The sequence below is a fragment of the Pteropus medius genome, unplaced genomic scaffold, assembly GCF_902729225.1.
Source record: "Pteropus medius unplaced genomic scaffold, Ma_sr-lr_union100, whole genome shotgun sequence".
NCBI lineage: Eukaryota > Metazoa > Chordata > Mammalia > Chiroptera > Pteropodidae > Pteropus > Pteropus medius.
This window is the reverse complement of record NW_024344437.1, coordinates 471,840-499,765: the sequence shown is the minus strand read 5'-3', so window position 1 is coordinate 499,765 and position 27,926 is coordinate 471,840. Positions and strand designations below refer to the sequence as shown.

Below are 27,926 nucleotides of genomic sequence, written 5' to 3'. Positions count from 1 at the left end.
GTTCTTACAGGTGTGAGGTGGTATCTCATTGTGGTTTTGATTTTTATTTCCCCAATAGCTAGTGAAGTTCAGTATCTTTTCATATGTTTGTTGGCTGTTTCTACGTCTTCTTGGATGAAGTGTCAGTTCAGATATGTGTGTGTGTGTGTATATATGTGTGTGTATGTGTATGTATATATATATTATGTGTATGTGTGTGTATGTGTATGTATATGTTTCGTGTGTATATATGTGTATGTATGTATTATATATATTTGTATATATGTGTGTGTATATTGTATACTGTGTATCTAGTATGTATGTGTGTATTATTATGTGTGTGTGTATATATTTGTGTATATATGCATGTGTGTGTGTGGTGTTATTTCTGGGCTCTCAATTATGTTGCATTAATCCATTTGTCTGTTTTTTTTTTCTTGCCAATACCATGCTATTTTGATTATTGTCTCTTTGTAGTATAATTTGAAGTCAATCAGAGTGATGAATCTGGCCTTCTTTTTTCTCAGGATTGCTTTGGCTATTCAGAGTCTTTTGTAAATCCATACAAATCTGATGATTTTCTATTTTTTAAAATAATTCCCATTGAAATTTTGATAGGGATTGCATTAAATCTATATATCGCATTGGGTAACATGACCATTTTAACTATGATGATTTTTCCAATCTATAAACATGGAATATTTTTCCATTTCTTTGTGTCTTCTTTAATTTTTTTTTAATAATATCTTACAGTTTTCAGTGCATAAATCCTTCACATACTTCATTAAGTTTATTCCTAGGTATTTTATTCTTTTTGTTTCAATTGCAAAAGAAATGGTTTCTTTCTTTTTCTGAAATTTTATTATTAGAATGTAGACACAATGGATATTTGTATGTCGATTTTGTATCCTGAAAATTTACTGTAGTTTTTAGTTGTTTTTATAGTTTCTTTGGTGGAGTCTTAAGAATTTTCTATATAACGAATCATGTCATCTGCCAAAAGTGACAAATTTAACTTCTTCATTCTCAGTTTAGATACCTTTTATTTTTTTCTTTTGCCTGATTGTTCTAGTTATGACTTTTAATCTTGTATTGAATAAGAGTGGTAAGAGTGAAAAACCTTGTCTTGTTCCTGATCTTAGAGGAAGAGCTTTTAGTTTTTTACCAGTAAGTATAATATTAGCTGAAGGTTTGTCACATATGGCCTTTATTATGTTAAGTTTCTTTCCTTTTATGCCCATTTCATGAAGTATTTTAATCATAAATGAATGCTGTACCTTCTCGAGTGTTTTTTCTGCCTCTGTTGGTATGATCATATAATTTTTATTCTTTATTTTGTTAATATGGTATATCACACTGATCAATTTGCATTTGTTGAACACCCATACACTGATGGTGGGAATGTAAATTGATACAGCTGCTATAGAAAACAGTATAGACGTTTCTCAAAAAATTAAGTATAGTATTACCATATGATCCAGCAATCTTTCTTCTGGATATTTACCCCTCCCAAATTTGAAAACTTTTGTCTATAAAGATATATGCACCCCAATGTTCATTCCAGTATTATTCACAGTGGCCAAGACATGGAAACAACTGAAGTATCTTTCGATAAATGATTATATAAAGAAGATGTGGTAAATATATACAATGGAATATTACTCAGCCATAAGGAGAGATGAGTTATTGCCATTTGTGACAACATGGATAGATCTTGAGATAATCATGCTAAGTGAAATAAGTCAGATGGAAAGGGTTGAGAACCATATGATTACACTCGTATGTGAAATATAAATCTAAAAGCAACAAACAAATAAGACATAAAACAAACTCAGAAACACCATCAGTTTAGTAGTTACTAGAGAAAAAGGAAGGAGTCGGAGCGGTGGATAAGAGTAAAGAAGATCAAATATATGGTGACGGATGGAGATTTGACTTTGGGTGGTGAACACATAATGCAATATACAGATAACATATTATTAATTGTACACTTGACACCTGTATAATTTTATTAATCTATGTCACCCCTAAGAAAATAAAGAAATAAAAAAATAATTTTGTACTGTATAGTTTCATTGGGTCTTAAATAGTTTCTCTAGCTGGAAAAATGAGTATTTTGTGTTCTTTAAGAAACTAGTATATATAAATGAACTGCTACATGTTTAGTTAAACTTTGACAAAAGCTAAAGATGAAGCTTTTGGGTGCTTCTACAATGCAAGATATGCACTTATATATTCATATAGTGAAGGGATGGAATGGTAGAGATACATGCAATCCTTTGCAAATCATAAGATATTCTAATGGAAAATAAAAACCTGACACTAACAATTGTTTAAAAGAGAAAAGAACCAAAGTCAAGAAAAATGTTGAATATCTACTTTTAAAAAGACAGAAGTATAATACAACACAAAAATGAAACCTAGAAATTCTAAAAACACTAATTTTAATGTTCTAAAAGACAAAAAAAAGTGATAGGTAGAAGTGAGGAAGCTGTAACAAAATTGAACACAACATGATTTGACCTCATAAAATTTTACAAGCCTTCATATTTATAATAATACATTAATGCCCAAAATGTAAAAAATACAAAGTATGATTTTCTCCCTTAGATTTATAATAAACTTCTGTTTAATACATTTACGTTTATAAGCCTTCTCTCTTGAACAACATATGCTATAGAAGTACATGCATACCAATATTTTATCATGAGAATTTTAGTTTTCATCTCATACTAGTGTCTTGCCTTTCTACCCATAGCTATATAAATATGATTTCCATTATATAGCACTTAAGGCCTTTCTATTGATAAATTTTAATCAACATATTACATTAAAAAACCTTGATTTTCAAAATAAATTGTTTTAGTACTATAGCATGATGGGTTTAATTGAATAGTTGAAGGATAAAATGATAAATACATTGTACTATTTAAACTATTTCAGAGCTGTAGGAAAATGTTTGATATTTAAAATATAATCAAGATGAGACCACATAGTCATGAGCAGTAAAATACTAGAAAACAGTGAGTGAATAAATAAGATGATTTTTCATCAGTGGCCATTCATTATTTTGTTATTAGGAACCTGGAAGATATTGTCTTCTTTGAGTTTCAAATATTCTGGTAAATCTAGTTGTTTCTTAGTTTCCTCAATGTCACCTTGAATTGTTGAAACAAGTGACTCTAAAAAATCAAAGTTCTTTTCTGATCTGAGATAGTCATCGTTGACCACATTGAGAGTTTCCCCATAGAAGTCTTCTTTGAAAGTATGCATGATATGAGTTTCCAAGGACTTTTTATTATTCTTATAGTATGAGTTCCATCCTATGCTCACTGCCATCTTATGAACATCACTTCCAACACTGTTCAGCCATAGTAAGTGCCAGGGGATATATCCCCTGGAAGATTATCTACTACTTGCTCAGGAAAGTTAGTTGTGGAGATGCCCAACTGTTTGGAGATGTGGCCAAAGCCCAACACTTGGCCAGGGCAGAAGTAAGGCAGATGCTTCACGATGCTGTCTGCTCGCGATGACTGGAGACAGGCGAGGTGGAGTCGGCATTGAGACGGTGCCCTGGTCCCCGTACTAACGGAGTGGAGCTTTGCTGGCCCTCTGAGCCTGAGCGCAACGGGCCTGGAGGGGCCCGCAAAGCCGCAAGCCCCTCATGCTGCTGACCCAACAGAAGCTGCCAGGAGACTCAGAAGCGGCATCTTCACCTCTGGAGCGGCTCTTTCGTAACTTTTTAAATTAATATATTACCATAAACATCTTTATTTATATATAGTTTATTTCAACTTTGAATTAGTTGTTAGTATAAATTCTTAAAATTACAGTAACTATTTCAAAAGAATAAAAATATTATCTCACTGGGAACTAATATACTAAAAATAAACTGATTCCTTTCCAACAAGTGTGGTAGCAGTGTATAAACAAACCCTCCATAACTTAGCTTTTCTATTTTTTTTTTTAATTTGTGTTGTTTTATTTGATTTTCTGAGAATTTAAGAGATAAAAATGAAGCTGGGGATCTTTTCAGTTAATCTCTTTGTGTTGTTTCAAAATATGTTTAGCTGGATAACGTAGCATATTTTACTTTACAATATCCTAGAGATACAAATAATGGAGGCACTATGTTGACAGGCAAGATTGTCTAGTTGAACTCAGTCACTGGAAGTATACAACCTGGGTTCAAATGCCAGCTCAGAAATTTACCAGTTATGAAATCCAAGAAAGCTATTGTGCTTAGGTAAAAGTTAAATGCTGAAATCTAGATAGGAAGCCAGGGGATGGGGAACTGGATTTCGGAGGCCCTATTACAAATAACAGGGCTGTGCCTTGCAAGAACAATTTGGGAACATGACTTGAGATCCTAGGCAGGACACTGGCATCTTTCTAAGCCAAGGCTAGAAAATTGCTGAAAATGGGGTCTAGAGATTGATTCATAAATAAAAAAGAAAAGACAATATTTTTGGAAGTTCATAAGTGACCTACCAAAGAAACCATTCTCAAGAATTGATTTATTTTAGATTATTCCTAAGACTGTTTCTCTAGCTAATGACTTTATAACTCTGGTTTGAAACTATTAAAATAAGATCGTTTTCCCCTCTAGAAGTATGTGTACTATTCATCTCATATTAAAATTAGATTGATCTTTTTCTTTTTAATTTAAATTATCCCTTAGATTACTCTGTTTTACAGGACTTAATTCATGTGAGAAGTAGGCAGGAGAGAGTACTGTTTCAGAGGGTCTTCTGTTAAATCTCACTTTATATATCCCAAGGCCACCATAAGTCCTTCAATAGAGGCCTAGCAATAAGAGTCAAAAATAGGATTGCTGTAAGAAATCTACAGAAGTCATTACATATTTTTTTAATTTAAATCCCAATAAGATAAGAGCTTTTTACTTTATTTGTTCTTTGATTAGTTCTGGGTTCAGCTTAGTGGTGATCTCTTATGTAAACGGTGTTTAAATTCCACTTTATTCTGAGTTCTGTTTGAAAACTTGCAGGTGAAAAATCTATGAATATTAATGCCCCAGGATCACTAGCTTTAAAAAAAAAAACTTAATGTGACACAGTCAAATATTTGGGGAAACTATTTTTAAAGGAGTCAAACCCAGGCTTTTATGCAAAACCTTAAATGGCACTGAGTTCTTATTGCTGGCTCAGCTCAGGCTTATGCAGCCACAGTGACTTGGACTTAAAATTTCTTAAAAGTATAAAATAGCATATTTCAGAATGTAGAAAAAAAAGCAAATAGTAGACTACTCGAATTCTAATTTATTTAATTTTATTTCATCCAATTTAATTCTGGTTGTCAATAATTGTATGAACTTGAAAAAATTACTGAACCCTGCCATGTATCAGTTTTCTCAAATATAAAATGGTAATCAGTTACGCTGCACAGCGATTGTATTTGGCTCCCTCAAATGTGAACTTCTTTCTTCTAAGTGAGAAATTCCCATAGTATAAATTTTAGTGATAGGCTAATCACTCAATACCAAGAGACCAAAAAGGCCAGAAACACACTTCCCCAGTGCCTTTGGCAACAAAGATGTGGGACCATGACTTAAGCTTGGATAATCCAGTCCTGGCTGGACTTTTGAATTTATAGTGACAGAGAGAAAATTCATTTTATCTGTGGCTACAGTGATATCCCGAAGCCAAACAGCAGAGGCAATGGTTGCAGAGCGATTGACTCATACCCAGTGCTGGCCTTAATGGGAGAGCTGCTCTCAGGGTCTGGTGTCCAGCAATGGCTGCAGTGCCATTTCCAACAGACCATTACCAAGCAGAAACTTTGTTTCTGGAAGCTTAGGCTTTTTGGTTCACATTCACATTTCTGAGTGTTATGGTACATACCACCTTCTCAGAAATTATGAGAGCTACCCAGTATCTTTTTATTTTCTGTTTGCTTAATTCAGCCAAAGTCAGTTTCTGTTATTTCTAAGAAAACTGAATAATATACCTGGCTACCTTGCAAAACTGTTGTGAAATCTGAGTTGTTTCAAGGGAAATTCCTTGAGAAAGAATAAAATGTGATCTAATTTCATGTAATGAGTATTTATTAAGGTGTTTATGGAGGTAAAGCATGAGCAAGATTCATTCTTGTGTGCTCAGGATGCTTTCAAATAGTGAAGGTTACAAAAACAGATGACTATAACACTATATACATTGAGTGGTCCCTTATGAGAAATACAGCAGGGTATGAGGTGCAGGGTGAAGAGGGTAGTGAAATAGAGTCAAAAGATGCATCGCTTGCACTAAGATGAGTAGATGAATGAAGAGTCCATGGCAGAGGGAGTATTTGACATCATCCTTAAAAGTTGAAATGGAGCTTAAGGTAGAATACAGACAGTAGCTTTGCAGTAGAAGTCAGAAATCATTTTCCTTTCCAATTCCACTCTTAGATCTCAAACTCTTTGATTCAGTTTTCTCACCTATGAAATGAGGAAGTTACAGTAAATGGTCTATAAAGTTCTTATAGTCCTCGAATTTCTGATTGATTCCCATGGGTAGATAAGGAGAACATAGCAGGTAAAAGGAGCATGGTGAACTAAAAGTCAAGGCAAAAATGTTAGCTGAGCAAAGACTTAGAAGCAAGACAGTAAGTTCAATCCCAAAACAGTGTGTAGTTTAACATGGAATATAAAGATGAAAAGAGTGTATATCATCTGATAGGCAATGGAAAGCCAGAAAAGATTTTAGCAAAATACTATGATAAAATATAGACCTTTTTTTTTTTTTTTTTTTTTTTTTTTTACGTCTAGAGTAATGTATATGATGGCAAATGCAACAGCAGTGGATTTTAAGAAATCTAAATGAAAAATAATGATAAACTGAACTAGGACTATGATAGCAATGGAAAGAGGACAGTTGTGAAAAAAATGCTAGAAATAGATTCTCTCCAATTCAGTGACTGATTTCTGAGAATGAGGGACTTGTGGTCAAGATAACTAGAAGGGTAAAAGTCACCCTATAAGAGGTTTATAAATCTGGTAAGAAAGTTGAAATAGATCATTCAGAAGAAGAGAGATGTGAGGACCTAGCAAAATGGTATAGATGACAAAGGCTATGTTTACCATCTCTTGCGACCACATCAGAGTTGTGCTGGAAACATGAAGCAAACAGCAGGCAGAGTCACCTGGGGCCTAGATGAACAGAAACCCTAGGCAAGGAAATAAGAAATCACTCTGCTATGGTTGGAGGTAGAAGAGGGCAAAGATGCGAGGCTACTTGGTCCCCAGCGGCTGAGTGGGACAGAGGCTATGGCAGTTGCAGACATCCCTCTTAAAGGGGCCATGTATACAAAAGGACTTTCACAGTGATGAACCTACTTGCTATGAGCACCAGCACCAGGTCAGCAGTTCGGGGGGCACCAGGACCTTACAGGGGGACACTGAGTTGTTGGAGAGAGGGCCAGAGGTGAGGCTTTGTCACGGGCATAAATGCTGCCAGTATCCATTGCTCTTCTGTTGAGTCCTTGCGATGACATAGCTGAGACATCATCAAACTGGATAACAGAGGTCACTGGACCTAGGGTATTCCCTGAAACTCCAACTCCCCCAACTCATGGCCCTACCCAAGCTACATCCACTTGTGTCCTCGGCAAGTCCTATGCCCCTTGCTGACCAGCTCCAAGACTCACACTGTTGGCACCTGGCCTCGTTTTCTGGCATAGCCTCTAGAGGCAACTGTAAGGAAAGCATCTGTGGATTGCTTGCTGAATCTTAACAGGTGGCCCCAAAAGGGTAGAAGCTGGGGCTAAACTTGATCTGCAGCTAAACCCCTCTCAGGAGTGTGCCACTGAACACCTACTACACAAAGCCATGCTAATAAGACTGGGAGACTTAGAAGCTTTCCTAGTACATAGGAATGGACACAGAAAGGCAGCTAAAATGGGAAGACAAGGAAGCAGAAACCATATGAGAGTACAAAACAGCTCCAGGAATAATGGAGTCAAGCAGTTTAACAGATGCAGAGTTCAAAACACTGGTTATAAAGATGCTCAATGAACTTAGGGGAAGTGTAGATGAATTTAGTGAGAGCTTTAACAAAGAGATAAAAAACATAAAAATGGAAATGGAAATTATAAAAGGGAGCCAGTCAGAAATGAAGAATACATGATCTGAAATGAAGAGTATATTAGAGGGAATCAAAAGAGTGGATGAAAAAGAGGATTGAACCAGTGATACAGAGGATAAGGAAGCCAAGGACACCCAATCAGAATGGTAAGAAAAAAAGAAGCCAAGAATATAATAATAATTTAAGGGGCCTATGGGACAAAATTGAATGTAACAACATCTGCATCATAGCAGTACCTGAAGGAGAAGAGGGAGAATAAGAAGTTGAAAACCTATTTAAAGAAATAATGATGGAAAACTTCTCTAACCTCAGAGAGTCCCAAGAAAGATGAACCCAAAGAGGCTCACATCAAGAAACATCATAATTAAAATGTCAAAGCTTAAAGACAAAGAGAGAATCTTAAGAGCAGCGAGAGAAAAGAAGTTAGCTACCTACAAGGGAACACCAGAAGACTGGCAGATGATTTCTCAAAAAAAAAAAAACTTCGCAAGACAGAAGAGATTGGCAGGACATATTCAACTTAATGAAAACCCAGGATCTACAACCAAGAATACTTTATCCAGCAAAGTTATCATTTAGAGTCCAAAGATAGAAAAGAGTTTCCCAGACAATAATAAGCTGAAGGAATTCATCAACAACAAGCTGGTATTACAGGAAATGTTGGAGGGACTTCTTTAAGAAGAAAAAACATGTATCAAAAACATGAATAAAGAATGGTAATAACTACATATTTATCAACAAGTACCTCAAATAGAATAGAATTAAGTGTTCCAACCAAAAGATAGAGTGACTGAATGGATAAGAAAACAAGACCCCTACATATGCTGCCTATAAAAGACTCACTTCAGAGTTAAAGACACACAGAGACTAAAAAGAAGGGTATAGAAAAAGATAATTGCCTTGATAGACCTAGAGTGTACTGTGCTGAATGAAGTCAAATAAAGACAAATATTACATGATTTCATATAGATGTGGAATCTAAAGAACAAAATAAATAACAACAACAACAAAAACAGAAACAAACTTATAGATACAGAGAACATTTTGAGGGCCACTTGATGGGAGGGGTCGGGGGGATGGTGAAAAAGGGCAAAAGGATTAGGAAGTACACATGGATAGTTACAATATAGTCATGAAGATATAAAGTGTATCATAAGGAAAATAGTCAACAATGTGATAATAAACATGTAAGGAGAAGAGAGATACTAGATTTACTGGGGTGACCACTGTGACTTATATAGATCTCTACTAATGCTGTACAACTGAAACTAATATATTATTGTAAGGCAACTATAATTGAAAAAAACTCATTATACACTGTAAAAATGAACAACTAATAGTCTGTTATATTTCAATAAAGCTGTAAAAATGAAAAAAAGAGAGAGACGTGCATAGTTTAAAGGGGTATTGCTATTGAGGGAGATTTTTCTACAAAATAGAAAAAATTAGCAATAATTTTACCAAAAAAGAGGCAAGTAAAAAGATTGGAAATACAAGTAAGAGGGGAAAACTAATAAAACATTTAACAGATATAATTAACATATTTTTATTTACTGTGAACGTAATCAAATATTTCAGTCTTTCGGTAATAAAATACTAAGAAATAAGTCCAGAAAACAAGTTGAGAAGAATCAAAGAGAAACTAAGAGTTTTCAATCTTTATTTGTAAAAATTTGGAATACAGTTATAGATAGATAGATGATAAATAGATGATAGATAAATAGATAGATAGACAGACCCGTATATTTACAGATATAGAAAAGTGTTTGAAAACAATGACCATTCTTCTTCATTTTCACTTTGCATATATACATATATATAAATACATATACATTTTGTTATATCATCTTTTCAATAACTTTATGAGGATAGTCAAGGCAATATTTTCACCTTTTCTACTTTTCCCCAATCACATTTTTAGAGATGCATCTCCAAGTTCCAAGCAAGCAAGTGAGAAAGCCAGCTTCATAACAACTGGCTCTCAGTCCAGTGTTCTCTCTTTTTCCCCATAGTAGATGCCTATCTGAACATAGCTTTGTCTGGAAAATCTGGTTGTTTGTGATGCTATGTGTATCACTTAATTATAGATCCATCTTGAAAATTCACATATCCTCAGAGTAAAATTGAATTTAATCTTATATTGCTACATTTTTATTTTAGTTTTCTTGTTGGTTAAAAAATAGTTTCTTAATAGTTTCTTTAAAAAGTTTCTTAATGCAAGCTACCCACATCAATTAATGCGAATGTTGTTCTATCTGTTTTAAAAAAAGAATAATTGATCCATTGGTAAAGGGCATGAGCTCTGAGTTCGGTTTTCTAAATTAGTAGTAGTGACACATTCTTTTACTAACAGAGTCAGTCTTTCTGACAAGAATGAGAACTACTGCCTCTGACCACAGAACATTATCATTAATAATATTTATTTTCCGATGAGAATTTAATATTCACTATTTTATCAATAATCATAATGCAAAATATATTTAAGCATGTAACAACATGTTATTTTCTATGTGATTTTAAAAAACAGCAACAAATAAATAAGACATTTACCCCCCAAAATAATAATTCTTAAGAATCACTCCATCACTTCAATCAAGGCAGGCTAAATTAAAAAGTCAAAAAATATGTGTTTATTGATTTCCTTAAAAATAAATGGAGACTTCTATTCTTCTTACCACAAAACAAAATATAGAACTCTGTCCTTCATGCATATTTCAAATGCTGATCTTATTTTTCATTTTGGCTTGCAAGTCAGAATTGGACTTTAAAAGGAAGAAAGGAAAACTCCAGAGCCACTTGAGAAGCCATAGGAGTCAGGCTGTTGGTCTGGTTCTGGTCAGAACACACCCAGAGTCACAATGCCTGAATAAGGGCCATTTACAGTTGTCATTTTTCAATTAAAACACATACCCAGAATTTGAAATATCATATATAAAACATCGTATTCTGAAATTGATATTCTATTTCACTTGGCATCTTCCTATTTGTTTTACTTGTAAAAAGGAAATAATAGGATTTTTCTTTTCACTGCAATTTGAATTCTATATGAAATAATAAATAAGCATAAGCTATAAAATAATAATGCTAAAGCAAATTGGAAATTAAGAGTTGAATGGGGTTTTCTCATATGTTGATCATATTGGCCACATCCCTTCTATGTTCCTGAATGTTTATTTTACACTAAATTGTGAAATGTATTCATCAATTGTAAAGGGGAGTTAAAAGTTCCCCCACAGTACAAAATATGTAGAATAAACTCAATATGAATTTAATTAACTAAATGGTTTTTTTTAGATGAGTGTTTCTTTTTAAGTCTCTCTCTCTCTCTCTCTCTCTCTCTCTCTCTCTCTCTTTCTCTCTCTCTCCTCTTTTCTTTTTGAAAAATTTCAGAACTTTTCACCTCTTGATTCCCAGGGACAGACACTGCCCAGTAGGCTTCCTGGAGCACAATTTAATATCACCCAGTAACGCTTATGTACAGAGGCAGTGGCCTGGGAAATAGGTCTCCGTGTGTCAGGAAGGGATCAAAATCCTGGACTGGAGGAGATCAGGCCAAAGTCACAAAAGGATTAAATGGATAAAGGCTTCTTACTGAAAAGTGCCCACATATGCATCTTATATCTTCATTTTAGGCTGAAATTTAAAAGGACATAAGTTTCTTACACTTCTTTCTTTCCCAAATCTAAACTATCTTTAAGCAGAAAAGGGGCAGGATGACCATTGTTCCAATTCTATAGTCCAATTAATAATCTGATTATTATTTTTGGAGAGAAAAGAACATTACCTAATGAAACATTTTGGTCAGTATAAGCAAGACTGCTCAAGGAACTAATCTGAAAATGGTCGAGTTTTAACTGTGAAGGCTTTGGGGGAGGGGGGCACGGGGGAGGAAGGGTAGTTAGAAAATCTTTCAGGGAATCTACACACTTCAAAAACCAGACAAACACAAGGGGGCAGGAAGAGATAAAGCTCTGACTTCGAAAACCAGCTGACTGAAATGCGAGCTAATAATCTATTTTAGTTCTCCCTCCGGATATTAATTCTGTTGGCATGCAAAGAAATGTGATGCTGACAAATGGGTTTAGTTTGTACTTGGTTTAATTACTGCGAGGACAACAGGAACGTCTCTAATGACAGCTACATCAGCGCCGGCTTTGGAAGAGCCTGGGGCTACATTCCCTAAAACGTACTCTTTAGTGCTAGTCCCGCGATTACTATCAGACTGCATTTCTCACGCATTCCAAATACCCTTTTTTTACTTTTATTCTGTGAACTTTGTAAAGGAGGGGCTTGTTATAAACTCGGCAATCCAAGGACTGCACCCCACTGTAATTTACGAGGAAACGGCCGCGTGGGGAGGAATCTGCTCCACCATTGTCTTTTTATTTCAGCTGTCCTTTTGCAAATATGCCTTTAGAGTTTCCTCCCAAACTGCAAACTGCTCCGGGTTTCTATTCAAACTCAAGCGACACTGCATATAATTTTCTTCTTGGGTTTGCAAGTTTCGGTGAGAACCCCTTACGCTGGATTCCACTGACTTTGGGGGATGGGAGCTAAAATGGGTAATTCTGCATCGAAGGCTGCTGAAGAAGTGAATCTAGCCCAGTGGCTAACAGCCCAGAGCGCAGCAGCCCTAGCAGCCTAGAGTGGAGCGCGAGCAAGGGAGGGCAGCTCCAGGCCTCGCATCCCCTCACTTTCAAGACAGTCTTTTGAGTCTTCTACCTCCTCCCTTTTCGGCGCTTTCCCCGCCTCCGCCTCTACCAGCTGATTGGCAGAAATCTCTATCCAACCCACAACTCCGGGCCTCCTTCTGGGACCAACGATTGGTTTCCTGGAGGACGAGAGTTAAGGGGGTGCAGGGGGAGGGATTTCCCTCAAAGCCCAGGATCCCGGGACTTGGGAAAGAGGAGTGGTGCCACTCAGTTCTCCGCGACCCTGAACAGCGAGTGGTTGAGGCCGACGCTCCATAAGGACTTGTCCTCTGCTGCAGCTACAGTCCAGACCGCACCACGCAACTTTTCCACCTTCCTGACCCAGCCTCCGCTACAGCAAAACCCTGTGCAGACAGAGAGCGGAGTTCCTGGCTCTTTCCGGAGTAGTATCTTGCTCTCTGCCCAGGGACTGGCTGCGCGCTCTCAGGCTGACCTGTCGGAGCCCTACACCTAGACCATGCACTCAGCCAGGGCCCCCAGGATCGCCTCCTGCGCGCTCGGGGCAGCCAAATGCATCAGTTTTCAACCGACGGCTTCGCCTCCGCCGCGGGTCCGGCTGATACTGCTGCTGTTGCTCCTCCTGTCACTGGTAAGCCGCGTTCGGGCACAGCCCGATGCCCCTGGTAGGGCGTTGCTGTCCTCGGATCTCGTGGGGGTTGCAGGAGTCCCCGCCGAAGAGGCTATAGTGATGGCGAACCGTGGACTCCGAGTACCCTTTGGCCGTGAGGTCTGGCTGGATCCACTGCACGACCTGGTGTTGCAGGTGCAGCCAGGGGACCGCTGCGCGGTGACCGTGTTAGATAACGATGCGCTGGCCCAGCGACCCGGCCACCTGAGTCCCAAGCGCTTCCCGTGCGACTTTGGCCCTGGAGAGGTGAGCTACTCTCACCTAGGCGCGCGGAGCCCGTCGCGAGATCGCGTCCCGTTGCAGCTGCGCTATGATGCTGGGGGGGGGACGGCAGTGCTACCCTTGGTGCTAGAGGTGGAGGTAGTCTTCACTCAGCTGGAAGTTGTGATTCGAAACTTGCCCCTGGTCGTGGAGGAGCTGCTGGGGACCAGCAATGCCCTGGACGCGCGGAGCCTGGAGTTTGCCTACCAGCCCGAGACTGAGGAGTGTCGTGTGGGCATCCCGTCTGGCTTGGGCGCGCTGCCTCGTTATGGGGAACTCCTCCACTACCCCCAGGTCCCAGGACGCGACAGTGAGAGGGGCGCCCGGAAGCCTCTCCTTATGGACTGCAAAGCTTTCCAGGAGCTAGGTGTGCGGTACCGCCACACAGCCCTCAGTCGCTCACCAAACAGGGACTGGGTGCCCATGGTGGTGGAGCTGCGCTCTCGAGGGTCTCCTGTGGACAGCCCTGCTTTGAAACACGAGCACTTCCAGGTGCTGGTGAGAATCCGAGGAGGGGTCGAGAACACCGCACCCAAGCCCAGTTTTGTGGCCATGATGATGATGGAGGTGGACCAGTTTGTACTGACTGCCCTGACCCCAGACATGCTGGCAGCTGAGGATGCTGAGTCAACCCCTGACTTGTTGATCTTCAACCTCACCTCTCCATTCCAGCCTGGCCAGGGCTACCTAGTGAGCACTGATGACCGAAGTCTTCCCCTCTCCTCCTTTACACAGAGAGACTTGAGCCTCCTGAAGATTGCCTACCAGCCACCCTCTGAGGACTCTAACCAGGAACGTCTCTTTGAATTGGAGTTAGAGGTAGTGGACCCGGAAGGAGCAGCCTCAGATCCTTTTGCCTTCATGGTGGTGGTGAAGCCCATGAACACTCTGGCTCCTGTAGTCACTCGGAATACTGGCCTCATTCTCTATGAGGGCCAGTCTCGGCCCCTCACAGGCCCTGCAGGCAGTGGACCACAAAATTTGGTCATCAGCGATGAGGATGACCTAGAGGCAGTGCAGCTAGAGGTAGTGGCTGGGCTCCAGCATGGTCATCTTGTCCTTCTAGGTGCCTCCAGTGGCAAATCTGCCCCTAAGACCTTTACAGCAGCTGAGCTAGCAGCTGGCCAGGTAGTTTACCATCATGATGACAAAGATGGCTCACTGAATGACAATCTGGTGCTTCGAATGGTGGATGGAGGACGCAGACACCAGGTTCAGTTTCTGTTCCCTATCACCTTAGTACCTGTGGATGACCAGCCACCAGTCCTCAATGCCAACACTGGGCTGACACTGTCAGAGGGTGAAACAGCACCCATCCTACCTTTTGCTCTAAGTGCAACTGACATGGACTCAGATGACTCTCTGCTGCTTTTTGGGCTGGAATCTCCCTCAACTACAGGGCATCTGCTTCTCCGCCAAGCACATCCTCCCCATGAGGTAGAGGACCTTATCAGGAACCCTTGGAGAAAACAGGGAGTATTCTATGAGAAAATAGTGACAGAGTGGCAGCAGCAGGACATAATGGAAGGGAGGCTGTTCTATAAGCACTTTGGGCCCCATAGACCTGGGCCAGTGATGGATCAGTTCACATTTCGAGTCCAGGATAACCATGACCCCCCTAATCAGTCTGGGCTACAGAGGTTTGTGATTCGCATTTATCCTGTGGATCGCCTCCCTCCAGAATTGGGCAGTGGCTGTCCCCTTCGGATGATAGTGAAGGAATCCCAGATAACACCACTAAGGAAGAAGTGGCTGCGCTATACTGACCTAGACACAGATGACCGAGAACTACATTACACAGTGACTCAGCCTCCAATGGACACAGATGAAAACCACTCACCAGCTCCATTGGGCACCTTGGTCCTGACTGACAACTCTTCTGTTGTGGTGACCCACTTTACCCAAGCCCAGATCAACCACCATAAAATTGCTTACAGACCTCCAGATCAAGAACTAGGAGTGGCTGCCCGAGTGGCCCAGTTCCAATTCCAGGTGGAGGACCGAGCTGGGAATGTAGCTCCAGGCACCTTCACCCTTTACTTGCAGCCAGAGGACAACCAGCCACCTGAGATTCTAAACACTGGCTTCACTATTCAGGAGAAGGGACACCACATCCTGAGTGAGTCTGAGTTACGTGTGAATGATGTAGACACTGATGTAGCCCACATCTCTTTTACTCTAACACAGGCACCCAAACATGGTCACATAAGGGTATCTGGACAGATACTGCATGTAGGTGGGATTTTCCACTTGGAGGACATAAAACAGGGTCGGATTTCCTATGACCATAATGGGGATGAGTCCCCGACTGATAGCTGCTCCTTGGAGGTCAGTGACAGACACCATGTGGTGCCCATCACTCTGAGAGTGAATGTGCGGCCAGTGGATGATGAGGTGCCCATGCTGAGACTTCCTGCAGGTACTCTGGGGTCCTATCTAGATGTTTTAGAAAATGGGGCTACAGAAATCACTGCCAGTGTTATCAAGGGAACTGATGAGGGCACCGATGATTTAATGTTGACTTTCCTCTTGGAAGATCCACCCTTACATGGAGAAATCCTGGTCAATGGAGTTTCAGCAGAGCAGTTTACCCAAAAAGACATCCTGGAAGGCTCTATTGTCTATGCCCACACCGGCGGTGAGATAGGCCTATTGCCCAAAGAGGACTCTTTTAACCTGAGCCTGTCAGATATGTCTCAAGAATGGAGAATAGGTGGCAATACTATCCAAGGAGTTACCATATGGGTGACCATCCTTCCTGTCGACAGCCAGGCCCCAGAAATTTCTGTGGGTGAACAGTTTATAGTAATGGAAGGTGATAAAAGTGTTATAACCTCAATGCATATAAATGCTAAAGATGTTGATTCCCTAAATGATGACATCTTGTGCACTATAATTATTCAGCCTATCTCAGGTTATGTAGAAAACATTTCTCCAGCACCAGGCTCTGAAAAATCAAGAGCAGGAATTGCCATAAGTGCCTTCACCCTGAAAGATCTCAGGCAGGGCCATGTTAACTACATCCAGAGTGTCCATAAAGGAGTGGAACCTGTGGAAGATAGATTTATATTTCGTTGTTCTGATGGCATTAACTTTTCAGAGAGACATTTTTTCCCCATTGTAATCATTCCCACCAATGATGAACAGCCAGAAATATTTGTGAGAGAATTTATGGTGATGGAAGGCATGAGTCTGGTGGTTGACACGCCCATTCTCAATGCTGCTGATGCTGATATTCCCCCGGATGATCTAACTTTCACTCTTACTCAATTTCCTACTCATGGTCACATCATGAACCAGCTGATAAATGGCACAGTTTTAGTTGAAAGTTTCACCTTGGACCAGATCATAGAGAGTTCCAGCATTATTTATGAGCACGACGACTCTGAGACCCAGGAAGATAGTTTTGTGATTAAACTAACAGATGGTAAGCATTCTGTGGAAAAGATGGTCCTCATTATGGTTATCCCTGTCGATGATGAGACCCCTAGAATGGCCATTAATAATGGACTAGACATAGAAATTGGAGAAACCAAAATTATAAACAACAAAATATTAATGGCAACTGATTTAGATTCTGAAGACAAATCCTTGGTTTATATTATTCGTTATGGGCCAGGACATGGCCTATTACAAAGACAAAAACCTACAGGTGCCTTTGAAAATATAACACTGGGCATGAATTTTACCCAGGATGAAGTGGACAGAAACTTAATTCAGTATGTCCATTTTGGGCAAGAGGGCATTCGGGATCTAATTAAGTTCGATGTGACTGATGGAGTAAATGCCCTCATAGATCGCTACTTTTATGTATCTATTGGGAGCATTGACATTGTCTTCCCCGATGTAATAAGTAAGGGAGTATCCTTGAAAGAAGGTGGTAAAGTCACCCTTACAACAGACCTACTGAGCACTAGTGACTTGAACAGTCCTGATGAAAACTTAGTTTTTACCATCACCAGGGCTCCCATGAGAGGCCTCTTGGAATGCACAGATCAAGCTGGAGTGTCCATCACATCTTTCACTCAACTCCAACTGGCTGGCAACAAAATCTACTACATCCACACAGCTGATGATGAGGTAAAAATGGACAGTTTTGAGTTTCAGGTCACCGATGGACGTAACCCTGTCTTTCGGACATTCCGTATCTCTATTAGTGATGTGGACAATAAAAAGCCCGTGCTCACTGTCCATAACCTGGTCGTCAGCGAAGGTGAAAACAAGCTGATCACTCCTTTTGAACTCACTATTGAAGACAGAGATACTCCTGACAAACTCCTAAAATTCACCGTCACCCAGATGCCTGTTCATGGTCAGCTCCTACTTAACAATACCAGACCTGCCATGGTTTTTACCAAGCAAGACTTGAATGAAAACTTAATCAGCTACAGGCATGATGGCACTGAGTCAAGTGAAGACAGCTTCTCCTTCACGGTAACTGATGGTTCCCATACAGAATTCTATGTTTTTCCTGATACAGTATTTGAAACAAGAAGACCCCAAGTGATGAAGATCCAGGTCTTAGCTATTGATGATAGTGTCCCCCAAATTGCAGTGAACAAAGGGGCCTCTACACTTCGCACTCTGGCCACTGGCCACTTGGGATTCATGTTCACAAGCAAAATATTGAAAGCGGAAGACAGAGACAGCTTACATTTTTCTCTTAGGTTTATTGTTACAGAGGCCCCTCAACATGGATATCTCCTCAACCTTGGCAAAGGCAACCACAGTGTCACTCAGTTTACACAAGGTATGGTTCAGTTTTCTTTCCTTATAACAAAAGGGCATTCCAGGTCTTATTTCCTGAGGAAATGTCTGTTGCTGAAAACTTTATTAAATAGAACGTCAAATTGGAGTCCAAGAGACAGGAAGGAAAGGGAAATAAAAGGGAGGAAAGGATTCAGGGACTCTCTTTCTTGGGAGAACAGTTCCCTTCTTGTCATATGTCCCACTACAGTGACCTTTATTAGAGAGAGTATTGATGCTTTTTGATAGCAGCAAAGTTTGCTGCCAAAGTGGGAGCCAGACTTTGGTAAATCAAAAAGCAGGCTTTCCAACTCTGCTCTGCTTGCCAGCCTGCCCTCTGAGCAGGCTGTTTTGCTTCCTGCAAATTGTTTATGAAGCATTTTAGCACCTTAGAGAGAGATATGCTTTCTAAATTCTATATATTCAGATTATTATTATCACATGTCATTCAAACAGAGCCTTCAAATTTATTACTTTGATTAATTTTTAGAGCATTGTTCTAATACCGATACAGTTGTTAGAAACTTTGTAATGAAAATAAAAAGATATATTTCTACTTTGTAAATTTCGTAATTTTTATATTTCATGACAAACACTTGTCCAAAGACAGAAGAGGTAAACATCTATCTAGATTTATAAAAATTATATGTACAAGGCATATTACTATGATACACACAAAGTGAGAGTTTTAGAAGGTATGATGTATAAGAAGACAGTATGTCTGTCACCAAAATATGCATCCACTTTGTTATTAAGAATTTAAAGATATGTTAACAAGATTAATAGTATAAGGAGGAAATTATTTTCTCATTTTAGACCTTTGTCCTATTTCAAACACAATAACAAACACTGGTTTTATCTGCATTAATTTGCATTCTTGAGGCTAAAGCATTTTTCTAACCTGATTTTTCTTTGTGCAGACACAATCTGAGACAGGAAGGGCAGGAGATCTATGCAGAGTTACTCAGTGACTGAAGGGAGAAGCCCATTCAAGCCTGCTGGCTTAGAAGTTAGGTCTCTGTTCTCTAGAACATGCAACTTTCATTACAAAAGACTTTGGGCTCCTTTCATGAAAATCTCACTGTGTCAGAATGGAAACCAGATCTACCCTGTGAGGGCTCTGTGGGTAGAGATGGAGTTTTAACCCAAGGGCATCCCAGTGCTAGTGTTCTTTTCATGCTACACTGCTGTGCTCTTAGATAACCAATGTTTTAATAAACATAGATGTCACTGTGTAGTGTTAAAGTGAACCACTTCTCTGTTTTAGATACTGGCAAATACCCCCACACTCCAACCTCCTGATTCTTGGCTGAAAGCCTGAATATATGCTAGGGCCTGCAGGGACAGGAGAACCTCAGAGTGCCAAGTGTCATGCTAGACCAGCAGGAAACTTTTGTGTGAAGGCTTTCTGAGGCTAGAGATGCCATGCAATCTTAGATTGGTTTATTTTCATGGAAAGTGAAGACGATGAAAGGAACATATTAGAGTATAGAAAATGTTACTTCAAATCACTCCTCTGACCAGAAAAAGGAAAATAATTTTAGAAATTTTTTTAAAGGAATTTTTGAAGGAAGGTAGACAAATGATTTAATTTCAATTCTATAAACAAAGTCCAACCGCTCAAAATATTAGACTGTCATTTCTCAAATATAGGGCCCTAAAATTATGCTATTTCATTACAGATTGTTGTTTTATCTCCCACTGACTTGGATTCACCATGATTACTTTTTATGGTCATTTGTAAATGAAGAGTAGTTGTATATTTATTATAAAAAAGTAAAGATAAATTTTTAAGATTACTTTTTAAAAATAAAGTACCAATAAGAACTCAAGTATTGACTAGGAAAATTGTTGGTATTTAACCACACAGCACTCATTTGAACAAGTTGAGACTGGAGTTTGGTTCGTAGCAGTTATTTATAGAGATTAGATAAATGAGTAAAAGTGGAGAAAGCTCTATCATAGAGCTACCATGGCTGTTCTTCCAGTGTGGGAAATGAAAGTAGTGTCTAGAGTCAGGATTATGCTGCCTTTTTTTTTTCTGTTTTTGTTTTATTATGAAGGAATAAGCTAAACTATATTTTGATGGATTTTCAATAAACTGAATTAAGTCAATTTAGCACATGTGGTCAGAGAAAGTTATTCTCAAATTAATTGACTAAGTTATCAATAGGAGAACAAAATAATTCATTTCTAAAACATATTAAATTTCATTATCAAGAAAAGATAACAAATTAGGAAAATTAGAGAAATTATTTAGTTATTTCAAACTTTGCCTCTATGCCAAGGTGCCCCTGCTCCCTCCACCCTACATCTAAATCACTTGTCTCAAGTACCTGGATTTTTTTTTTTTTTCATGTGGGAGATAATTTATAAATCACTTTTAGACATTTCCCCAAAGAGTTTAAAGCAGGGTGTGGTTCCAGGCATGTTAATAAACTTAGATATTTTTTTTAATCCCATGGAATGATCGTGTAGGTATACTGAAATATATTTGATGCATGTTTAACATTTAGAAGAAAATCTAGCTAATTAGATATTTACTTAAAGAAGATGACATATTTTGGCTACCAGATTTTTATCTTTTAATACTTTTGTGCCTTAAGAAGTGAGTGTACAAACACACACACACACACACATACACACACACATAATATGTTTATGTTATTTTTAGAGGTACCTGTAGAATAATAGCATTGTGATCAAAGTCTTTACTTACTAGAAATTTTTAAAAGTTCCCTTTTTGAACCATGAATTATTAATAGAGTTATAAAAAAAATGAAGTGTTTGTTCCAGCTAATCAATATTGCATGCCGTAACTTGGAGGGGAAATTTGACACCTGACTATCACATAGCTGCATTCATGTTCTCTTTACTTAAAATAAAAAAAAAAAAGGTTTTAAAATTGTTTTTTTTTTTAATACAATTTGGATTTTTTATTTTTTTTCCATTTTGATTTTCTACTTTTTCCTTTTTTTTTTTCTTTTTCAATTATAGTTGACATTCAGTACTATTTTGTATTAGTTTCAGGTGTACAGCATAGTGGTTAGCCATTTATATAACTTACAAAGTGATTCCTCTGATTAGTGTAGTACCCACCTGGCACTAGAGATAGTTATTACAATATTATTGACTATATTCCCTATGCTGTACTTTATATCTCTGTGACTGTTTTGTTAGCTATCAATTTGTATTTCTTAATCTTTTCACCTTTTTTACCGCCCCACTCCAAACCGCTCTCCCATCTGGCAACCATCAGTTGTTTTTGTGTATCTATAAGTCTGTTTCTATTTTGTTTATTTACTTATTTTGTTCCTTAGATTCTGCATGTAAGTGAAATTATGTGGTATTTATCATTCTCTGTCTGAGTTTTTCACTTAGCATAAACCCTCTAGATCCACTCATGTTGTCCCAAATGGTGGGATTTCATTTTTTATGGCCAAATAATATTCCATTGTATATATGTACCACCTCTTCTTTATCCAATCATCTACTGATGGACACTTTAGTTGCGTCCATATCTTAGCTATTGTAAATAACACTGCATTGAACAAAGGGGTGCATATATCTTTTCAATTTAGTGTTTTGGACTTTTTTGGATAAATACACAGAAGGAGAATTGCTGGGTATAAAGTAGTTCTATTTTTAATTTTTGAGGAACCTCCAAACTGTTTTCCATAGTGGCTGCATCAGTTTATAATCGCACCAGTAGCATATGAGGGTTCCTTTTTCTCTACAATCCATTCCAACACTTGTTGCTTGTTGATTTACTGATGATAGCCATTCTATCATGTGTGAGGTGATATCTCATTGTGGTTTTATTTTGTGTTTCTCTGATGATTAGTGATAGTAAGCATCTTTTCATATGTCTATTGGCCATCTGTATGTCCTCTTTGAAGAAAGGTCTATTCAAATCCTCTGCCAATTTTTTATTAACATTCAGTTTTGAGATGGTGATTTTTTTCAATAAATCTATCTACTAAGTACTATAATTGTTTTTTTTAAAGAAAACATTAATACAGTGAACGAGTGTACTAAACAGTTTTTTTTTCTTTTCTCATAATAGAGCTTTAGATTTTCTTAGAAAATTAAATAAGGAAGGGGTATGCTGAAAAAGGATCTTCCCTACATGACCAGAGGACATTGTCCTTATGTTAATGTTGTGTAGTCAGAGTATAGTTCACTTAATTTCTTACTGATAAATTAAAGGTTGTAAAAGCTAAGAGTTATAAGAGTAAATAGGTTAAGAACCGTGCAGGGAGCCTTGCTGCTTATCCTTCAGAAACATCACACATAGGAAGGTAGAGATGCAAGTGTGGTCCTCTAGAATTCAGGGCTCTTTTATTTTAAGTGAAAAATATTTTATCTTTTACTGAATATTAGAACCTCGGCAAAGGACTGTGGGAAGTTAAGCTAAAAAAAAATCCCAGAAATTTTCAATCTTCTGGGAAAGGTAGCCATGCAGAAAGCTAAAAATGACACAAGGCAGAAATTGAAGAAATTAGAGTAGAGTTAGAAATGAAATGCTAAGAGAGAATAAAACATTTGAAGTTGCTTCACCTCTGAGTATCTCTATTAGCAAAAAGTTACTATAAACTATTAAATCAGAGTTTTTCCTTCTCATATGTCTGATTATAGGTGAGTCACCTTTCAAAACTGTATGGGCCAAAGTACAGCATACACTTCACATCTGTAAAATGGAACTATAGACATGTATGGGGTAATTTGTTGATTCTAATACCTTGTATTACTTGAGACTATTCTTTTAGAAAATCACTCTTTTTTATAAATAATGCCTTTAAATTCCATAACATAAACTTATTAGAGGTCTAAGGAGATGGAAAAGCCAAAGAGCACACAAGAGACAAATATTACATACCATTGTTAAAGCAATTTTTTAGCTATGATCTTGATTTTATGTAGCCTTGGAAATAATTCTTTATTCATTGGCCCAGATCAAATAACAGTCTGGTTGAATATCACAGAACAGAGTATTTGTTTTATTATGTTGTCTGTGTGGCACTATTAAAGAGAGGAACTGGTAGAATGGATTAATAAATTTAAAAAATTATATGTTAGTCAATACTAAAAACAAACTATGCCAGTAAAGTTGATAGCTGGAGTAGACAACAGCAAAAAGAGCACGTCTGAGGCAGAATAACTTCCCCATGAAAAAATGTTTAGCTTTTATTAGATGCTCTCTGTTCTAAGTTCTCTCTGACTTTGAGTCATGATAGTTATTTCGATCTGGGATTTTTAAAAAATCTCTTATTTTTTCTTTCAAAAATTGGACTGCTTAAAAACAGCCTGCTAAACCAGGATAGGTAAGAAAGTTAGCTTAAGGGAGAGTAGGGGAACATCTTTTTTCTTAGGGACAATCCTACAGGGAGGCAAAGGGTGTGATTTCAGTAGTGCCAGGAAATCTCCCAAGCCTTAAAATATCTCTCTTTCCACCTGTCATGGAGCCTGACTTTCCATATTTAGGCAGTCGCTCCTTTGGTGCATAAACATGCAAATGCCATTGGAAGGGGAAACACCTTGCTTTTTATTATAACTTAATTCTTACACTCTATTTATCTGTGTAAGAGATCAGATTTCTATAAGACAGCTGAAATCAAGGGGCTTAGAGATATGAGAAATAAGATAGCACTGTTTTCCTTGGGAAAAGGAGATGGTTACAGAAAAGTAACAGCCAATAAAATTTATTCACAAGTCACCAATTTTGCCTTAGTAATTAATCATCTTGTTCTTTGGTTATTTTCTAGCTGACATTGATGATATGAAAATATGCTATATTTTAAGAGAAGGAGCTAATGCCACAAGTGATTTATTTCATTTTACAGTTGAAGATGGCGGTAAGTATTCCATTCTCCTATTAGTATAAACAAGGAGAGTGACCTTTATTGGTTGCTCTTTGACAACTGTATTACGAGGAACCTGTATCAAGTATCATTTTATGATCATTTGATTTTATACTGAGTAAATTTGGCATTTGCTATAGAAAATCTAACATTCTCCATCTGAAGCAAAATTATTCTGCAATGATTATAGATAAGTGTTCTAGTTATGTTATTTTTGTCTTATGATTTGTAAAGCATGAAAGACAAAGATACATATAAATAGGATCCCATGTCCAGTTGTTCAGATTACGTTTTGCATGAGGCTTCCTGCTTGAGATGACAAGAGAATGTTGGAATTCAGTTCAGCTCCACTCGCAAGCCATTTTCCTACCCAGGTGTGCCTACTAGAATGTCTCCACTCAAGTGCAAATTAGAACAAGGTGCCTTTTTCTAATTTGCACAAGGATACTGTGTGACTAATGCTGGTGGATAATATGTTGCATTCACCAAGAAATCAGTGCTAAATAAATGTATGTTTTAATCTCACCAATCTCGATAAATCTAATGATTTTCTTATTTGAGGGGATTTTATGACCGTCTAGCTAAATTTTTTTTTTGGTGAAGTCTGAAGAATACTGCAGAGAATAGGATATGACCTATAGTCTAAGTCTCTTTAGCAATATTATTGTCATTGCTCCCTCAAAGTTTTGACTGCTGCTCAGGCTCTTCAGCTTTCTTCCTAACTCTAGATTAGGAGGAAAAAATGGCTACTTCTAGGTTGATCATAAAGATGGTTTTTGAGGGGTTTTTTTTGTTTGTTTGTTGTTGTCGTTGTTGTTGTTGTTGTTGTTTCTCACATGCTCTTCAGAGAAGCAAAAGAACCTTAGGAAGAATGTGTGTTTTGTGAACAGAATACAGGAAGTGAGGGGACATGTGTGAGAGAGAAAAGAGAGGGAGAAAAATAATTCAGATAGAGTCATCCAGTTCCTTATGATGTTTTTAAAATGGCATGCTATTATGTCATCTATCTCAAAAAGATTACATGCTTACCCTTCATATTTTTGAAGCATTAAAATATCATTGGACTTAGCATGATCACAGCTTTGAAAAATTACATTTGCTGGGTGTGTGCCAGAGAGGCAAAAAAATGTTAACTTGAGTTCAACTATTTTCATTTCTACTATCAGATATTTAATACACTTAAGTCTTTTATTTTATAGTAATATTTTACTTTTTCCCCTCATTATACACATACACATACACACATAAACACACACACTTACACACACTCTATTATTCTGTACATTTTTTTTCCTTAGCTGGATGGAATGGTAGCAGTTACTTTAAAATTTGGGTCTATATTCAAACTTTGGAAAACATTATACAGTATCATATTTCAAAATATTAAGTTAGGGATGTCTAGCTGAAGAAACAGTTTGTTTTTGGATTTGCTGAAAATGTGACTGAGTCTCTAAAGACTATGCTTATGGAAATAAGAACTAAATTATTTCAGGAGATTTACCAGAGCTAGTTTTCATGTGAGAGAGCTGTTTTTCTTTACCCTTCTCCTCTCTACTGACATGGCATTACATATGGGGCTCAGAAAAATTCTTGCAAATTATGGAGCAGAATTTGTCTTAATTGCCCTGATATAAAAAAAAAACTTCTCTTTGATAGAATAAAGAGATCTGCAAGATTAAAAGATTAAAAGTCACATATGTATTTTAAAGTTATTTTAATCTGATACTTTTTTAAAAAAGTTTCTCACAATGCAATATATATGTGCTTTCCTATTAAATTGTACACCTGAAACTTACTGGATTTTGTTAACCAATATCACTATAATAAAAATAAATTTTAAAAAATAAATAAATGAATAATTTCTGCATTGTCTTATAAAATATTCTAATGTTAAAATGAGAAGTGTAATACCATTTAAATTTACAGAGTATCTATAGTGTAATTCTCTGGAAAGTGTGAGGTATTTTGACAAACAAATGAAAAAATATTTGCAATATTTGTGGTAAAAGAAAAACAATGTATTACAGCTCTTTTAGAATTTTTCTAGCAGATTTTCCTCTTCTCATCAGAAGACAGCCAATTAAATAAATAAATAAATAAATAAATAAATAAATAAATAAGATATCCTTCCTTTCTATAAAAACAATTTTAATTGAACAAATTCTATAAGAATTTTTAAATTTTTTCTGATCCATATATATATATTCCAGTAATACAGGCATTAATTTCGATCAAAATATAGTCTAAGAAAGACCTATTTTTATAGACTATAGTATGAACATTTATTTTCAAAATCTTCAAATTTAACAATGTAAATTTAATGTAATAGAATACATATTTATGAAGCTACATTTATGATATATTTTGACACTTCTCAAAGATATATATTGTCTCAGGAATTATGGCAACTACTTAAATTCTATGAATGCGTATCTTTGTTTTTTAGTTGGAGAGATCTAGGTCTCAGAGAAGGCAGGTCAGACTTCTCCAAATGCATTTATCCATCCAAAAAGTAACAGAGCTCTCTCAATGATATTCTTCTCATCTAGGTGATAACAGACTTTTTTGGATTGGCATGTTTGGCTACTGAACTCACCTATAGTTATTTATTATTAATTATTTTATATAATGATAGTAACCATATCTATAACCACACCCATGAAATATATGAAATGCTCCAGTATTTCATATCTGGGAAGCAAGTCAAGGCACCATGGTATAAAATTAAGAACTCTCTGCTCCCAATTTTCTTTCCAATCCGCTAAATTCACTTCTTTAAGTCAACAAGATTGATTTTAAGATAGTGACTATACAAAGAAATTACTGAGACAAATATAATTCTCTAATAACCTTAAAAATAAAATGTAACTTTTAATTTCAGGAGTCAGGGATAGGAGAAGAGATTGAGAAGAACAGAAAGCTTAAAGAAAAAATTGTTTCAGATTTAATTATGTTATCTTAAGAACCTGGCTAGCCACAAAATTGTTCTGTTATGGTATAGTAATGGATTAGGACCACCCACCACTAATGGAATGGTACTTAGGACAAAGTTATTTTTTTTTTTTATTTTTGGAGTGCTTTGGAGCAATAGCCAAATGGCAGAACTAAAGAGTATGCGATTTGAAAAACAAATAATGTCAAAATTTTTACCTCAGGAAGTTCTACTGTGTTTAGACTTAATAAATGTTGGTTAATATAGCACATATATACATATACATACAGATCTTTATACCTTAGGGTTCTTTCAATTAGATCTTAAACCTTATATATGATTTATTATTATTTATTCAATTTTGCCTTCATAGCATCCCTGAGGAGTTGGTAAAAACAAATAAACAACAATTTTTTAAAAAGCATTATTACTATTGGCAGATGAAAAACCTGAGTCACAGAAGTAACCAAACATTTAGAAGCCAATTTGATTCCCAGAATCTTTCCTCAAAAAATAACTGTAACACTTATTAAAGATAGGCATTAGATGGGAGGAGTTGAGAAGGGATTTAAACTTTTCTAGGTTTGCCAAACCTAGTTTTTAGGAATGCTTTATAGATGAGAAGGAAGTCAGGGTAGGATTGCTTGATAGAGAAAAAGTTCTGTGTCCTCTGGAGTGTAGATTTTTTCTTTTTAGAATACTTTAAAGGTCACTGTGTCCTAA

The 27,926-nt window shown here is 37.3% G+C and overlaps 2 protein-coding genes and 1 non-coding gene across 4 annotated transcripts in view; 2 read left to right on the top strand and 1 right to left on the bottom strand.

Annotated features, from left to right (window-relative positions):
• Positions 1–3,030: 3,030 nt before the first annotated feature.
• LOC120610674 (riboflavin kinase-like) lies at positions 3,031–12,438 on the bottom strand. The gene is given in 3 exon segments (XM_039873091.1): positions 3,031–3,347; positions 3,350–3,612; positions 12,401–12,438. Coding segments are annotated over 3 exon segments (618 nt in total).
• Positions 12,439–12,926: 488 nt separating this feature from the next.
• The window catches only part of FREM2 (FRAS1 related extracellular matrix 2), a 269,492-nt gene continuing 254,492 nt past the window's right edge, over positions 12,927–27,926 (top strand). Inside the window, exons 1-3 of one of the 2 annotated variants that reach the window (XM_039872935.1) lie at positions 12,927–13,364; positions 14,400–18,414; positions 24,176–24,265. In XM_039872935.1, coding sequence (XP_039728869.1) covers positions 13,233–13,364; positions 14,400–18,414; positions 24,176–24,265 — 4,237 coding nt within the window. In that variant the 5' untranslated portion in view covers positions 12,927–13,232. Of the gene's footprint in view, positions 18,415–24,175; positions 24,266–27,926 lie in introns of both variants that reach the window. The other variant, XM_039872934.1, reaches the window with a different exon arrangement.
• Positions 26,288–26,352, top strand: LOC120610741 (U7 small nuclear RNA). Its single transcript, XR_005654994.1, has one exon. It is a non-coding gene; the product is annotated as a U7 small nuclear RNA (small nuclear RNA).